At 39.7% G+C, this 17,940-nt stretch overlaps 1 protein-coding gene and 1 pseudogene across 2 annotated transcripts; one reads left to right on the forward strand and one right to left on the reverse strand.

The window, feature by feature from the left end:
* Window positions 1-4,716: 4,716 nt before the first annotated feature.
* On the reverse strand, window positions 4,717-4,896 carry LOC142961365 (U2 spliceosomal RNA; annotated as a pseudogene).
* A 2,821-nt stretch (window positions 4,897-7,717) lies between these two features.
* rnf167 (ring finger protein 167) lies at window positions 7,718-14,097 on the forward strand. Of its 2 annotated transcripts, XM_076101642.1 has the most exons (11): window positions 7,718-8,091; window positions 9,001-9,056; window positions 9,415-9,545; window positions 9,640-9,720; window positions 9,816-9,953; window positions 10,035-10,122; window positions 10,229-10,319; window positions 10,444-10,549; window positions 10,705-10,798; window positions 11,021-11,101; window positions 11,388-14,097. In XM_076101642.1, exons 3-11 carry the CDS (start codon window positions 9,441-9,443, stop codon window positions 11,810-11,812), a joined length of 1,209 nt encoding a protein of 402 aa, XP_075957757.1. In that variant the 5' UTR covers window positions 7,718-8,091; window positions 9,001-9,056; window positions 9,415-9,440; the 3' UTR covers window positions 11,813-14,097. The 2 variants fall into 2 exon arrangements, with proteins under 2 accessions (XP_075957757.1, XP_075957756.1); XM_076101641.1 differs by lacking the exon at window positions 9,001-9,056.
* Window positions 14,098-17,940: the final 3,843 nt, after the last annotated feature.

Here is a 17,940-nt window from a genome sequence, read left to right on the forward strand (position 1 = left end):
CAAGGCCTCCCAAAACTAGAGGACTGAGTCAGGCAGTTGTGAGACTTTGCACTACAAAGCATTTCACAATGTGTTTAAGTTACAAAAATGACTGCTAGACATTCATGCCTGACTCTGTAGCAGAAAAGAAAAGTGTGGTGTCAAAGTGATGTTTATTTATGTGTAACAGCCCTTTGCAGTCTTGAACATCAGCACCGTGTGTTCAAATGTCATATTTTGTTGTAGTACTTTTGTTTTACTGTGTTCCAAATGTTAAAATTTCCCTAAAATTCGAAACTTTTCTGTGTGACCTCTACCAATCAGATAAATCAGTATATAATCTACCGCTAATTCAAATACCACAAATGCCTTAAGAATGTATTTTTCCAGCAGCGATGATGTCAGCCATAAGTGCATAAACACACTCATTAGAGGTTATTTGTCCAAAGCAATTAGACAACATTGTTTTGCCACATGTCAGGTGAGACCTCTTTGGACAGCACCTTGAGAATAGAGACGAGGGATGAGAGGAAAAACATTAATGACTTCCCTTGGGAGAACACTGATGCAACACTGATGAAACTGTCCGAGGGATCGTGACCTTGGAGCTAATGCAAATCGGACCGATAATTTGTTCAGACATTTATTTCTGTGTATTTTCAAATCCCGATCATACTTACACCTGAAATTTTGTGGTGACAAATTTATTTCATTTACATTTACTGGTGGCTGTGGCTCAGGAGGAAGAGCGGGTTGACAATTTATTGGAAGATCGGCGGTTGGATCCCCAGTTTCTCCAGACGCATGACAAAGTGTCCTTGGGCAAGATACTGTACCCAATACTGAACCCCAAATTGCTCCCGGAGTGTGTGTGAATGAGTATTTGTTTACACCCTGTTGAACATGTGGCACCTTGTATGGCAACCTTAGATGGTAGCCAAGCCTTGTAGACTAGTATTTTACGTGTGATATACAACTCCATTCAGATGCAGCTCCTCTACTTCACTGGTGATCCTAAACAGCAACAATATTAGTGGAAGCAGTGGTATTCTGGATTGGGTTTGATAATACGATCAAGTGGCAGTGTGAGGTGTAAGGGATTGCTAGTGGTTTTGTTAGGTTCGGTTTGTTTCTAACCAAAAGTACTGTGTCTCAACACTGAGGCAGTGACTTCTGCTCAAAATCAGACTTCATCATAACTTGATTAACTAAATGCGTCACTATGTTAATGGTAAATTTGCGACCCTCAAAGGAGGCCTCAAACTAACCATTGGCTAAATTATAGGCCACAGTCCTCAAGTTGGCAAACTCAAGCGGCCAATCTTGATGTCAGCACCTTGAGTTAGTGGTGGACAACTGTTTGACATGGTCAGAGCAATTAGTTAGTGGGCTCACCCTTGCATGCACACCCTGTACCATGAATAATCCACTGACAAGGAAGGTGGTGGCCTGTGTTATGGGGGCCTTGCAGGGTTGAACATCCAGGGCGTTGGCGATGGTGAGGAAGTTGACGGCTACAAGGTGCATCATATACTGTAAGTGTCGTTAGTTGCTGTCTCCAAAGGAATGGCGCGTCTTAACTGAACCCAAGTAGCTTTGGCTTTCTCCAGCGCCCTTGCTTCTTGAGTCCTCTTGTCTCCAATGGTGCAGTTCTCATCTCTTTTGTTTATTGCAGTTAATTTGCGTTAACATGTACACACAGACAGAAACTGAACATATTTGATGATGATGATTCTTTCTGGGAAGGTTTCACATGCTGAACCTGGAATTTAGATGCTAATGCTGTTTACAAAATGCTCTCCTTTACACACGCACTCTCCTCCACAAAAACAGATTCTACTTCGCTGAAGTTGTAAGTGGAGCCTATGTCCTAAATCTCAAAAAGCAATGAGGGTTAAATATGTGCATGGGTTTTAAATCAGATGGAAAACAAGCAGCTTCTTGGGAACGTTTGTCTCTTGTCTCATGACAAACATGTGGTCACGAGTTTGACACAGTGCTGCAAGTTTCATAAATGTGATTAAGAAAAGCATGCTCTCTTTAGGAGTCTTGTAACTCTGTAATATAAAAACCAAGTGACCAGTATGCTGCTTCAAATTATCTTCACTCCACCCCACTGACCAAAATACAAGCGGACCTGGGCCTAATCCTCATTTTGGAGCAACAGTATCAGACCCAAGGATGTCTTGTTATCGCGTGGTTGTTTTGGCGCTCTTGGTTGTGTTGCTGCTTAACGGTAAGTCTTAATGAAACATCTTTGCACGTTTTTTGTCGCCCTAATCTGCATGTTTATGCTTCCAGAGATTATTGATAATTTTACTGCAAAATGATTTGATATTAAACATAGCTTCGATATTTCCCATCATTACAGTTGTGGAGAATGAGGCTGCATCCTTTCCTTGGTCTTGCCCCAGTCTAAGTGGAGTGTGTAGAAAGGTTTGCCTCCCAACAGAACTCTTCTTTGGACCTCTGGGCTGCGGAAAAGGCTTCTTGTAAGTTTCGATGTTCAGATGCAAAATGTTAATATATATATTTGCTAATGCTGATTGTAATACGTTGTTACTTGTTTATTCCCAGGTGCTGTGTGTCTCATTTTCTATGAGAGCTGAATGCCTTGAGATAGGAATGAATGCCTGGTCCCTCTTTGCAGTCCTGAAAAATGTCATTCTGCCACTCTAGCAGACTTGTAAAGCATCAAGATGAGACTGACAGATGCCGCTGTTGTAAATGATCATATTTAGATTTTAACGCTGATGTAACAGGGTGGACTTTGGAATATTAAATGAACTGCTTGTAGTTTTTTTGTTGCTTTTAATGCAGTTGAAATGGCCGAGGTGGAGTAAAAAATTACATTCAATTTCCTTGCTTGTTTTGTATTTTTTACATGTAATTTGGTTTACTTGTCTGAATAATAGAAAACAAAGGTGATGCATGTTTTTTTTTGAAGAAGAACTCAAGGATGCACAAGAGACAATAAGAGACTCGTTAGAGCTGCATTCTTTACAGGCCAATGGCTCAGAGTGCATTGCAATCCTTGCTGTGCAAAAGGACCAGTGGTTGATCTTTACCATTCACCATCAGTTCATGATCTTAGATGTAATCCAACAATATAACTCTGACTTCAGTCGAGTTCACTCGCTACTCTAATTGCATTCGCAAAATAGTCCATAAGAGGTTTTGATGAAAGCAACCATAACCATCCATGTTCGTTGAGTTGTATTGCTAAAGGATTGCAGAAAAGCCCTGAAAGGAGGAAGAAAAATAATTGTGTCCACATGACATTTCTATTTGTATTCCATAAGAATGTATTACATAATGCCATTGCATAAATGCAAATTCATTCTTGCATCATTTAGTGACATGATTATGAAAGGGTGCAGTGGGACCCTATGGGTCAGGGTCTGTACTAACTAGCTCTGGGAGCTGACTTCCACTCTCACTTTCTTAGTGTGGATGTAGCCTCAGGGGAGGTTTATAACTCCTAAAGGCAAGTACGTAGCTCTTTGCTGGGATGTTTGAGAGGAAGCAAATTATGTGATTTTCACATTTTCATCACATTTAGGCAACCCACAAACTCAGCTGGGGGTAAATGTCGACAAACCTGGTAGATTAAAGCTTTTCAGACAGCACATAGTTTTTCACTTTACTGTTCACTTTGCTGAGACAAATTCACTGCCCTTATAATGAAGCACATGGGGAAAATGTTCAGTCACTCAAAGGTTTAGACTTTAATCTTTTGACAAAGCATTCATGGAAAAGATGAAAATGATTGAGGATTCCCTGACTTTTAATATGTTACAGAAGTTTGATCAAATATTCCCCTAACCAACGCTTTGGTATCATGCAAACTAGTAATCAGATATCCAAGAAATATGTTATTGGTTCCTCAAAGATGACTCCCTTTCTGGTTGTGCTCCTGACCTTCCCTCTACCGCCGCCATGAGACCAAAATGTCCACTTATAAACCAGCAATATCAAATTCAAATGGATAGATTGTCATAAATGTTACTATTGATGACCCCTGTATGATGGATCAAAGCAAATAAGCTATGGCACAAAGTACAATATACATGAATATGTAACGATGTGTCATTGCTTATGAACTATCTGCATCCATACAACTAATGGGGCCCTATTTCGCATGTGGAACTGCAGGTCATGACATTTTTGTTGTTAAAGCCATCAAAGGTTGGTTTTTTTCCCCCATAAAAGTAATTTGTGCTCAAAGTGCTCCACCATCTCTCACGGCAGTGCTGCCCTTCACCAAGACAGGACGGTTTTTGATTAAGATGTAAACTCCATTTTTGTTTATTTGATCCACTCCATATCGATGTTTTGTGGCCATAACTCCTCCCACTCTCTGTAGTGATTTAAAAAAGAGGCCACACTCTTGTATTAAGGACACATCTGACTTAAATGAGTTGAGAAAGGATAAAATAGTCTAGGCTCTAACTGTCACCTTCACCCTGGGACAAAATCATATAAAACAGGTGTTTGTGGTTTAATTTGTATCAGTTTAGAGGTACTTGACGGGAAAAGGTTTTCACCTTACAGCAATGATGGCCGTCCATATCAAATCCATCACTTTACTGTACAGCTGCTTTACATAATCAGACTTCTGCAATTGAATTTGATTGATATTGAAATATTGATAATTTACTATTACCAATAATCAAAATGTATGTCATTTACCTAACATGTATGCGACATGACTGAGATTTATATTCAATGTTTTGAGTGTGGTGCACCGTTCCTGGAGATACTGCAATACCAGGTCGATGGGCAGAGTGGACGGAGCAAGCCCCTGTTCAATCTCCCTGTTCCAACATCTATCTAGTATATGGTCCCCCGGTCGGGGATATATCAAATATTAAACTTTATTGAACAGAAGTGCAAAACAAAGCACAGCACAAGGATACAATTCCCGTTACAAGAATAGAATATGGCCGGATGCACGATGCGAACAAACAAGAGGGCATAAACAAAGGTAATCCTGCCTTGTTTGCAAACACATTCTCACTCCCAACACGTCAAATACTGGCGCTTGGTCACTGTCCCTAAGCCTCAAACTGTGAAGCTCTAGTTACCCCTCCAGCGTCAGCTTTGGACATGTGTTTCCACTAATTACATTGTGTCTTTATAAAATAAATTTCCGTATTTAGGCAACAAAAGCACTTAGTTAGGTTTGGAAAAGAGCGTCATTGAACTTGAATAACTTACAACTCGGGTGACCACCGATGCATGTGACAATATGTCACTTTTACTTTTACTTTTGCTCAGGACACAAACTGTTGTCTCTTGGACGGAAGCCCTGTGTTTGTGTTTGACCCATTCACCTCCCCTCCCTACCACTCTGTGTGGACTAATTTTCTTTTTATACTAGGTCAGTTGCTCTGAGCGTCTGTATTTGATGAGTTGGGAGTGAGACCAGGTTGTGCATGCAGTGATCATGGACACGACTGGACAGAGATTCACACCGTCTATCCTGCTCCAGTGTCAGCCTTGTGATAGCCGAGGATCTGTCAGAAACAATCAATGCTCCTAAAAAATGTTTAGTGTTTTGCTTTGATTTATTTTTTACCCTGATGCAAGTCTTTTAATGTTTTGAGAGCTTCTTTCAGACTACTGCAATCTGCTGCATGCCGTCCGAATACTGTGCACCAATCGAAAATGTGAAAAGAAACTTTGAATCATAAAATAACAACACACTGAGCTGTAGCAAACTCTAGTGGAGAACAGCGTGAACTGCTCGCAGCAGCCAGTAGTCAGCAGGGTAAGAAATCTGTACTGTATGTAGAACACGTCACACATCCAGCTTTGTTTATTGTTTGGGATGTATACAGTACTTGGGGGAAAATGCTTTGGTTCATATTCCAGTATCTTTGTATTTCTATATTTAAATATAAAAACAGATTACAAAAATATTTTACAAAAGAATACTGCATATATGTAGTAAGTGTAACTCTTTAACGTACAAAAGACATAAGTCCCCGATAAGGCAATTATACTAGTGTTTTACATACAATATACATATTTTTCGTCTTATGTCAGTGCGTGTTTTTGGATTTGTGTGTAGAGTTCTGAGAATGTGAGGTGTGCTTTTAGAAAATGTGTGTACACAATTGAGAAAAACTGTAAAAGACAGAAAAAAAGATAACCAAACAAAACTGTAGGAGCCAAGTATAGCCTGTGTCATTTTGTACACCTTTTTTGGTCACTTACGGTAATTGAGTCACGTGGTGTTGGGGACAACAATGAGGATATCAGCTGTTCAGTAGTTTAGTTTTGTGAATGGAAGGTGAGAGAGGGAGCCCTCGGAGGGATGTTTCATTAAGGTTGTTTCATGAAGACGCTCAGAACTGATCAGAGCTTGAATTCATCAAAACGTCTGAAAGGAGGAAATCAATCCCAACTGGACAAAAGTTGTGGGAGTGACACATTCTTCTTTTAGGATGTAGAGTTAAAAAAGTTGATACATTTTCCTAACTTGTGAAGTGACTCATACCTCAGCTGAAGTTACTCAGAGCTGCAAGAGAAGTTTGAACCTGTCAGCAGCTGCTGATGGAGCTCACACTGATGTTTTGGAAACACGTAAATACTTTAAACTTATTCAAAGATCTTTTGGACAAAAAGCAGAATAATATTATTAATTGATCCCAAAATTGGAGGCACTTAGAGCTGCTTGGTAGCTGAATGGTCACAGCACATACTGCTTAACTGCAAAGTGTTAGGTTCAATTCCATATTTAGACCTTTTATTGTACATGTTTTTTTCTTTAAAAGAAGACAACTGTCCTCATAAATCCATATAAGGGATTGTTACCCCTTAAAAACCTTAAACCATAATCCATCAAAAATGGTCAAATAAATGTATTACAATATATCAAATTATATTTTTGATATATATACAGTATCTCTTAAGGTTTTAAAAAAAAACTAACAAATAAAAAATATTTCTGTCTCTTATCCTATGTTTCCTATTAAGGACTTTTAATGGATTATCTGCATTGTTTAAGAGCAGCAGAAGGAAAAGACAAACTGTGCAGGATGGTGTCAAACCCATAACCTTCAGACTTTGAATCAGTCCGTCTACTTGCTGAGCTATGAAGTGACTCACTGAGAAGAATTTGACTTTGTCAAGATGAACATGTTTGAGTGTGAACATGTTTGAGTGTGAACAAGTTTGAGTGTGAACGTGTTTCAGTCTGTAAACTTTGTTTCTCTGCAGGATGATGAAGGTGAATTTTCTTCAGTGGAAACCAACTGGCAACATCAGGAAGTGGAATTGACTTTGCATCAATTTAAACTTGCAAATTTCATCCAGGAGGAGCATGTAAATCCAGATGGTCAATCCAGCCTAATTGACAGGCATTATTCATTTTTTGCTATAGTTACTTAAAGTTTATTTCACTGTCCCCACAGGAATTCTATCAGGGGCCCAATCTCTTGCAACTGCCTGAGTAACGGGAAATGCCCTCATATCACCTGTCGATGCTGGTGTGTAGACAGGAGCCTGAATGATTGGATGATCTGTTTATTTGAATGCAGTGAAACTGGTCTGTCCCTGTCTGCGTCCGTTTCTATGTAATACAAATAGAAATGGACCATGGAAAGCCAAGAGCACGCACTGTGCATGGCTTTCTTGGGAGAACATGAAGCCTCGCGGGCACTCAGTTCGTTGCTGTTCATTCTTGTGGCCGCTGGTGGCGCTGTGGGCCAGTATGCTGGCGAGTCAATCTGCCATCGGAACACGAAGAAGAGCCTGGGAGCAAGAAGCAACAACAAACAAACCTAACAGCAAGCTAACGCATCTGATTAAACAGGCAAAGTGTGTCCTTTGCGGTGGACACACATATTGTTGGTTCATACTTACTGCGTATGATACAAAGAAGACGTAACTGCTCTTTGCTCGTACTAGCCAAACGTCAGCTAGCGGTAATCCTCCCTGCCTTCGTCGTTCTTGAGTGGGATGATAGGGTCATCGAGAAAGTAGCTCGATGCTTTAAGTAATAACACATTTAACGTTGATCGTTTTTCCACGGTGGCATGTGAGACGACTGGGTTTAACGTTACATCACAATCTTCACGGTGCCGACATTCGCAGGAGACCAAGGTATGTCGCTAACAAAGTTACACACAATAACACTAGCCCGATAACTTTTGTTATGCTCTTTTGTTCTTTTGCATTTTGCGTGGGACGTTGCCAATACTCGAGGTTATAACGGTAACTAACCTGAATGTCAATGACAGCCCAGCGCTTCAGACTAGCTCCTTCAACGTAACTATTAATAGCTTAATCGCCTGCCAGGAGTAGCAGTGACGTTAGCTCAGTGATGTTTCTCAGGACGTGTGAAGAAAACATTAGCTCGCTAATGCTACATAACTAGCATTACAAGAAAAGCAACCGCAGCAGATTATTCCTCCACTAACGTCCCGTAGGCAGTTGCAACAACATTTGGTGTTGCGTTAATTAAACATACGAACAGTAGATTTCAGCGTGTTTTCATGTTAGTAACGTTAAAAACAAGAGGCAGGACTTTGGGTTGATTGCTGTCTAGTGCCACGAAGTAGCTCCATACAGGACAGGCCCTAGAACACGTGAACTATAATCTCTGTGTTAACACCTTGCCTACCAGGATTTGCGTTTATTTTACCTGCTAAAAGTAGCAGTGATAACAAGATCGGGGGTCAAACTGTTTATTTCACTCTATTGTGTTGGTCATCCTTTTATAGTTTTTTCCAGATCTAATTGTAAAAGTAAACAAAGGGATTCCCTATTTAGTTTTTTGAGCAATTGGCTTTGTTGACAATCTGTATCTGTGTCTGTTACGCGTTGCTGCGTTGTTGAGCAGCATCGTTTCAGAAGTGTTATTGATTCCAATAACCCAAAGTTAGTTTGCCTCGGGTTGTTCAACAGGTTAACAACAAGGATCCAGACGCGTTGGTTGGTTCAAGACTTCATTTTAAGAGTAAACCCATATCAGCTTAGCACCAAGATAAACAAATGTTTAAACTTTTCCAGGTGACCACAACCACTCGAGTGATTTGTTAGACCAACTGCAGATAAGAAAAATAAAGGTATTGTTTTGCTGATGATTGATCAAACCTGTGCAGACTACAGTTAAAAGAGCTCGAGAGGACATTAGTATTCTCACAAAGTAACAGCATTGCATTCACTTTTAAAAGTACGTGGCTTGGGTTTGCTCTGCTACTCCATGACAATAGAGCGAGGAGCCAGTTTACGGTTCCCTTTTTAACATAACCATTGGCTTATTTCCAAGGGTTTACCACCTGAAGTGTCTATTTGCATTATCATGTTAATGCCAGGCTGTAACCAAACTGCTAGGTCAGCTTCAACCTGAAGCATTCCCCCTCCTGGTTGTGACGGATTACTCACTCTAGATTGCGATGTGTTACTGTTCTATCTTTGTCACAGTTTAGTGCAACTGTAAGCGACCGAGGATGGCTCACCATGGTGTGTGGTGCGCAGGAGCTCGACTGAGTGTCCTTGTCGTGGTTTTCTGCAGCATACTGGTTCCCTCACCCACACAGGCCTATATCTATGCTGTAAGTAATCTTCAAGCTTTAACTATCAATATGATTCCTTCGATTCCGCTGGAGTTTATGTGAGTTCTTATGTATTTTTTTTTTTTTTTTGCAGCATTATAGCAATATGACCTCCATGCTGTTTGAGGACCTGCCTGCCTTTTTTGGTTCCCCTCTTCCTAAGGATGGACTAATGGTGAGAGCAGAGTATTGGAGAAAGGGTGCATATATGAAAACACGGGTCATAGTCCTTAAAATGACTTTTTTTGTGTGTGTGTGTGTGTGTAAAAGGGAGTTTTGACGGTGTCCCGTCCACTTAATGGCTGTACAGCAATAGACCCTCCTCCTCCACTGCCACCGTCCTTTGATGCCAACACCACCAAATTCATCGCTCTCATCAGACGCTACGACTGCAATTTTGACATAAAGGTCAGTAATGTTTGAGTGACATTTGAAGATGTTTTCGTGTCCGTGAAGCGAACTGCTCTAATGTGAGGAACTGATTTTCAGATCTTGCACGCACAGCGAGCTGGATACAATGCTGTGATCGTTCACAACATGTACTCGGACAAGCTGCTCAATATGAACTACAGCAATGGTATGTCTCTTTTTATAAATTGTACATATTTTAAAAAATCTTACATAATCACACCACATCTCACTGAAATGGCAACATTTTAAATATTTTTTTCTTTATTTTCCAGAGACTATTGCAGAGGAGATTGACATCCCGTCTGTATTCACCAGCTACTATGCCTCCCAAATTCTCAGGAATTTCATAATTCCGGAACAAGGGTAAGTAAAAACCATTCCAATGTTTTTTTTTTTCTTATTTGTTTTTTATTTAGCATTAAATGTTTAGGACCAATGCATGATGTACTGACCTTTTCGGTGCTTATGGTAATGTTGGTTTCTGCAGGGCCTACGTGATCCTCAAGCCGGAGTTTGCTTTTCCACTCTCGTACTACCTAATTCCCTTCACTGGAGTAGTTGGCATGATCATGATTGTGATGTGTGTCGTCTTGGTAAGTATGCATATGATGTGACCGCTTCTTACTTACTTACTTACTTATGACCAGTGGTGTCTTACGGGAACTCAAAAAAACAAACCCATCCGTGCACGTTGATTATCAGTGTAATTCTCGCGTCATCAGCAACACTGTCTTTTTGTTTTGTTCAGATTATACGATGTGTGCAGTACAGAAAAAGGATAAGGAAAAATCGTTTGTCCAAGGAACAACTGAAGCGGATTCCAATCCACAGGTTCTGTAAAGGTAAGAAGATTGCAACGTTTTACTACATTGTTTTTAGGAACATTAAGGTCCCAACTGCTGTGATCAAAGTTTTGTTTGGGAATTTTATTTCTGTGATCTGTGGATCTTTTTACTTGCAGGACAGGTTCTTGTTCCAAAATGTCCCTCAAGAATCGAAATAGATAATGTGTCCCTTAAATTTGAATTATTAAAGTTGTTGACAACGTTTCTCCTCTATTGTAGGGGATGACTATGATGTGTGTGCAATCTGTCTGGATGATTATGAAGAAGGAGACAAGCTGCGAGTTTTACCTTGTTCACATGGTAAATATTTGATGTGGTCTTATCATGTTATTGTGTATGTTACAGTGCAAATGTGCATTGTGTACATCTGCCACACTTGCAGCTGCAAGCTTTTGTACTATTTGAACACAATGTACATGAATGTGCCCTTTCTTGCTGGTCAACATTTGTTCCCCAAGCTAGTTTATCTTCAAAAGTACAATATTGTACTCCAAGTGATCAAAATGTTCATACAGCATAAAAATTACCAATCTTCCTACTGCGCTGCAGACCTTGTTGCTCACTGCCACTCTTTCTGCTTTGTCAGCCTACCACTGCAAGTGTGTGGACCCGTGGCTCACGCAGACCAAGAAGACCTGTCCTGTGTGCAAACAGCGCGTCACTCGGAACCCCACGGAGCACTCCGAGTCCGAGTCTGAGGGGGAAACCGGAGGACGTGGGGAGGAAGAAGGAGGGCAGGGCGGAGCAGACACGGAGCGCACTCCTCTGCTTCGACCCTCCAACCCAGGGTCTCCCTCGGGGACCCCAGGGGCCTATTCAGCCACCACTACCGCCCAGTGCCTCGCCTCCCCCGTACTCTGCGACTCACCCATCCTGGGTTATGAAGGCTACCACTCCACCCCGGAGGACACGGACTCAGAAAGTGATGACGCTGCTTTGGGAGAGTACAGGCTTCACACTGATGACGACGACACCGCTCAGCTCATTGGTAGGGACGGAGTGGAGGTCTGATGGCTGGAACATGGCTGCAGTGAGATTACTTAGTTTTACCTGAAGGGGGTCTTTGTGTCATCAGGCGTGCTGTCACACTGTGCGTTTAAATAGTTTGCAGATTTGTGGTTAGCTAGACATTTATTGTAACAGAATCTTTTACCCAGAAACCAGAGGAGGTCTGTTTGTTAGTGTCAAAGCACATGACGCCCTTGCATTGGTGAGTTTTACCAAAACCCTCATCTATACACACACTCTCACTCCTGGACTCCTTTATCTGACTGTAGACCTTTTTTTTTTTTTTTTTTGCATGTTTTAATCCGTAACTTGACCGCGCCACGTGACCCAAACACTAGCGCTGCACACAAAGAATGGGCCACTGGAATCTAATGTTTGGTATAAATAAGAGTGTGAGCTTCAGCCTGTGTCGCTAAACAGAATGAATACTGTGCTCACACTTGTGCGCGGCTATGGTGAGGTTAGTGCAGTTTGAAGGTTCTCTGTTGTCTTAATCCCAATAGTTTTATGTCTGACAGCCCTTTTTTCTTTTATCAGCTTTGCATCTTTTCCTAACAAGGATGTGCATGTGGAGTGAAAATGTTTGTCTTTATTTGATCTTTTAATGCCCGTAACTCTCTTTTGACATTTTTAAAGCTATATTTCAGTTCTTTGATGTGTCTGATTTTTCTCAAATTCTCATAGTTAATATCGCAATAATAGACTATTGCAAAGATGTTATACATTTCTGCTGCTTTGTAAATTCTTATTGATGACTATGTGTGATCAGTTTAAGGAAAATATGTTTAGCTTTTTCCAGTTTGTCAAGTTGAACAAACTCAGGTTTTTAGTAACACATTGAAGGTCAGTCCGTATTGTAAATTCATAACAAAATGATAATTAACAGGGTTTGGTCTTTTAAATAGTTTTAGTCATTTGAACCAGTAAGATGTAGCTTGATTCATATTTAATGGCTGTTTTTCCATTTTTATATAGACTGAATCATAACGTTTTGAGTGGTGGGACCCTGCAAGTGTTTTTAGGAAAAATGAGCATTGCCTTACATTGGCCTTCTTGTACATGTGTATGTTGAATGTTTGGAAGTTGAAGGGAAAGATTTCACACTCCTTTTGTTTTCCTCTTGTCTTGCTATAGAACTTAATGCTGCTGGTTAGAAAGCTTTGATTTTGTTCCCTTGTCGGTAAATGTGCTCCACTTTTCTTTTTGTAGCGACGAACAGGACAGCGACGGCCTGTGTTACCAGATGTTTAGTGCTAGTAGTAATACAGATAGCCAGCTCAGACATGTTTGATTTGCACCTCAATATTTACACGCGCTCAGCAGCTGTCAAACAAGATATGTTTTGTTTCTTTTTTTCATGAAATGACCTGGATGGACACTGTTGAATTATATAAAGAGCCGTTAAAAAAAAACAAAAAACGTTCAAGCCAAACTGTTTCGCTGCTCCAAATAAATGTTGATACCTTGATCTAACATCGTAAATATACCGGGATTTTTGTTTTCACTGTTGATTACCGTGCAGGGTGTGGACATTTTTAAGCACAGTACAAACTAACCCACACTCTCTATTCGCCTCGATGGGATGATACAGATGTGACCAGTGTTTCCTCTGCGTTCATTTGTCTTTGCTCCACCGCAGTCAGAGAAATTGATCATTTAAATTTAGGGTAACCGTCCACTATGATAAGAATTTGACGTTTTTAAGAATTGTTTTATCAATTAGAAAATGTATAACCTCAACTTGATCTATACCACATCGGACCAAAGCTATCCGTCCAAACACCACGACTGCACATGATAACGGAGGAAACACTGCACACGATGCAACCTTCTGTTGATTGTTTCAATAAGCTGCATTTAGTGTTAGAGGGGCATCAGTAGGACTCTGAAGTCATAACATTCCATCTTTATATTTTTCTGAGGTTTGATTAAAAGACTAAACACTGTCAACATTTGATTGGGACTTGTTAGCAATACTCTGTCTTTAAAATAGAACAGTTTTTCCTCTATTTTTATTATTTGTACTGTGTGTTTCTTTTCTCTTTTTTTGCTCTATATGTCTCAATTTTAGAGACAACTGAAACAAATGAAAAAATACAATCCCCAAACTAATTATTCTATTCTTCTTTTAGAATGGACCTACTAGTGTATCACACATAAATACAAATTGTACAGTCGAGTATGATTTTCATGTATAAAGCAGGTTGGAGAATCGGATGTCTGAACACCGTCTGTTTTACTGCATTTAATGTGTGATTTGTGGAAGATTAAATGATATTGAAACGGGACTGTGTTGACACTTTTTTCTTTAGGTGAGTGAAATAAAAAGTAAGTAACACTTTCCTTCCAGTGGCCTACATGATCATTTAGGTTTATTATAAAGCACATTTTACTAAATGGGTATGTTGCGTGCACATCTTCTACCTTTGTTAAATATTTATAAATAGATACAATAGCTGAAATGAATAAAGTATAATTCCAATACATACTGTTCTGATTATAGAATGAAATACTCTCCATTAAGATTAATAAAGATTTACGGCTTCAGATGTAGTTTCAATATCTTCTTCACCTTCTGACCCCAGTGTGCTGAGCCGTAAGTTGCAGGAGGTTTCGTTAGTAATAACCAAAAGACTAAGCTTTTGTAAAAGCATGACTCGCCTCAGAAAATGTTCTGGTAATTGCAGGTCTTTGATTGTACTGGCATGTGCCTAATTAGCATTGAGCATGGACACCCTGCTGATTTCAGAGTCTTTCAGGTTCTTTTACTCTGATCAGTGAATACAGTTAACCCTATGATCTTAGATATGTCTTTGTTATTTCTAAATTAACCAATATGTTAATGCCATGGGTGGTGAGTCATAGGCCACATGTCTGCTTTGGGTTAATCAAATACATTTCAATGTCATTTTCACAATGGCAGCATTCATTAAAGTTTACTTTAAAATCTCCACATTATTTCTCATTTTCACAAGTTCTCTGTTTAAAGTCAGAATGTCTTAAATCAATAGAAAAAGAGCTCGTATCAATAATACTTTTGTCTTTTCAGAGCTGTTTTGCTGGCGTGGTCCATAAGTAGTCGCCTGTCTTTAGTTGCAACAGTGATTAAGACTTCCCACAGTTGATGAATTCAATCCTTTTAATCCCTCCTAACAAGCTTCATGTCTTTTCATTTTCACCATTTCATGTGCCTTTAATCACGTCACCTGCTGCTTTGAAGAAAAGACAATTCATGTTTGAGCTGAATAAACCTTCTCTAGATACGGTATGTGTGAGTAGGTTGTGCAATGGCTGGATTATGGCCTGTATAGGCTAGTGTGTTTCTTTAAATTTGTTCCATGCAAGCTGAGAAATGAATATTGAGACACCAGACACGTGGACATGGATTGTGATCGACTGAAGCGAAAGAACCTATAAAGAGTTATTCTTCAGTTTGCTTTTGGCGTGTTGCGTTTTGGGTTTAAAGCATTAGAAATATTTGGACCTTCTCTCTTTGCACTGACAAATGCAGTCGTAAGAAAAGATGCCTGGATCCCTGCCGTCATGCTCCTCTGTGCTGGCATCGTCTTTCTTGCTGTTCTTGACTGTATCTTCATTCGTGCTGCTTGATTCCAGAGAAGCTCCTCAAGACTACAATGCGGTAAGGTTCACACTTTTAGTTTGATCCATCCCTTTAATTTGCCTTTGCCACCTGACTCTCATCACTGAAAATGCAATCATAGTGATTTATTAAATATACCATAACATTACCATACACCATTACATATACCATAACATTTTGACAAGGACTTCTTGTTTTGTAATCGGTTTGAAATGGTGAATCATTCATTTTTCTGACAAATGTGAGATATAATTTGTCTTTATTAAAAGTTTTTTTAATGTCAAATGACAAAGCACATTGTCACCAAGTTTAAATTGTCAAGTATTGCCCTTTGTTATTCCTAAAATGTATCTTCAATAGAGCAAGTAATAATTGTTTTCATGTTCATAGTTTTTTTCGGATAGTTCTTACCAACCACACCTTATCTCCAGTCCTTTGGAGGACAGTGGGGGACCCGGAGGAGACTTTGCATTTGGATCCAGGGATGGCCAAACATTCCCACAACAAGTGGAATCTACTCGAATGTGGCCACGACTATTGCTGGATTATATGAGGCACCATTCAAAATTCAGAGGAAGGACAAAGAAAACCACGAAAAAATGATGTGTTTAGCAGTTTATTGGATTATGAAAGTAAAATGAAATAGTATAAGAGTTGAATCTATTAAAATATTGTGTGAATACCAAATCCTTCACTCTTTTTTTTTCTTTTACACGTGTTCCACAATACCACTCACCTGCTGTTAATATTTAATCTGGAAGATAATAATGTTATGCACATAAAACAAGGGGTTCAAAATGACCTGAAGAGATTCTTCCAGAAGGTGATTCTAGTATAAGATGTGGGAGGCAGAGGGCTTCGGGAGTCTGAGTTTGATAAATTAAGTGTGAGTCTTCCAAAATTATACAATTCTCCTTCTGTTACTTTCCCTCCACTTTCGAGGCTGAAAAGCACACTATTCAGTTTTACTGAATAGTGTGCTCTGTAAAATACTCATTTGATTGGACTAACTCCGACTGCTGAAGCCTCATATTGACTTTCGATAAACTTTAGTATGCAGGAAGAATATTATAGCAACCCGTAATAACTATTTCAATGTACACATGTGATTATTGTTTGAAGATAGCCTTGGAAAAATGTCAACCCATCGTTTAACTTAATGGAAAATACTCAAATTCAAAGGTACGCTTTAAATATCTAATTCTGGCTTATCCTGTAGAGTAAAAATAATAATTGATTATTGTGACTATTTATAGAGTTTTCTCTTTTAAATTTCCATTTTCTCTTAAATGTTTATGTCAGGGAAAATATATCCTTCTTGCTCATTGATTGGATTCATGAACTCATAGGCTACCGCAGGATCTTCGTCTGAAATTAGTTTTTATTGTAAAACAAACATAATCTGTGTAGTGGTTGATTTTTTTTTTTATTGATTTATAATTGAGTCTTAATAGTTGACTAGTGAGACACCACAGGATCTCAATATCAGTGACGAACACCCTCAGAACATCGGATTGTCTTCGCTCCAGGTTTGTTTGCATCCCAGAGTACAAGCAAACAGAGCTGTCCCGGGATCAACTAACGTCACAATAGGAATGCGCATCACCTTACACCTTCGAGTTGGCCTGGACCTGAGTGGCCTAACTGTCCCTATAGGGACCCCGGGGTCCCTGCATCCCTGCCTCTAGACTCCTGAATCAGTTGTCTGATTAATTACCAGTTGCCTGCCCAACAGTCTTCCTTTGCTTCCCGCCTCAGTTCACAGCAGCGGCGTTTCTAGGATTCAAAGAAAGGGGGGGCTTAGCCCCAAGGGCAGTGGCATGTTTGCGCGCAATTTTTTTTGGGGCCCATTTGGGGCCGTGAATATCCATTGTTTCAGACAGTTCATAGATTGGTTCAATCAGAAAGAGTGTGATTTTGCTCTGTAGTTTTGCTTGCATTCAGTATATGATAACACAAGAGACAGAATTTCAGGGTCATAGTGAAATTTGACAACACAAATATGAACTTTTCTCAAATAAAGAGAGAAATAATTTTCCTGCTTGTAAAGGAAAGACGGATAAGCTAGCTTTCATATCCGCGTCACTCCCAAATCCTAATTCTTAAAGGGGCCGCACACAATGGATGGAGATTGGACCTGACAGTGTCAACTTTATATCCTTAAGTATGATGATAGGCTATTGGATGGTAATTTGAAGGGGGAGAAAACATACAAACCAGAACGCACGCACATATGTAGCATGTTAGAGTTATAAATAACTTGTCCATGTGAGAAACAATAGTTTAATTTAAAGACATCACCAAAAAAAAATAATTATTATTATTATTATTTTTTTAAATCCAATAATGTCAAATTATTTGGGGGGGCTGAAGAACCGTAAATAGGCCTAACGACGCCCCTGGTTCACAGTGGCCTGTTAGAAGTCTCACACACATCTGCTCCTAGCTTTCTATTTCCTTGGGTATCCCCCGTGCAGCTATCACCCATAACCCTGGCCACTGCGCACCCGTTGTGCACGAGATCAGGCTG

Source organism: Anarhichas minor, unplaced genomic scaffold, assembly GCF_050575085.1.
Source record: "Anarhichas minor isolate MPS153535 unplaced genomic scaffold, ASM5057508v1 ptg000027l, whole genome shotgun sequence".
Lineage (NCBI taxonomy): Eukaryota > Metazoa > Chordata > Actinopteri > Perciformes > Anarhichadidae > Anarhichas > Anarhichas minor.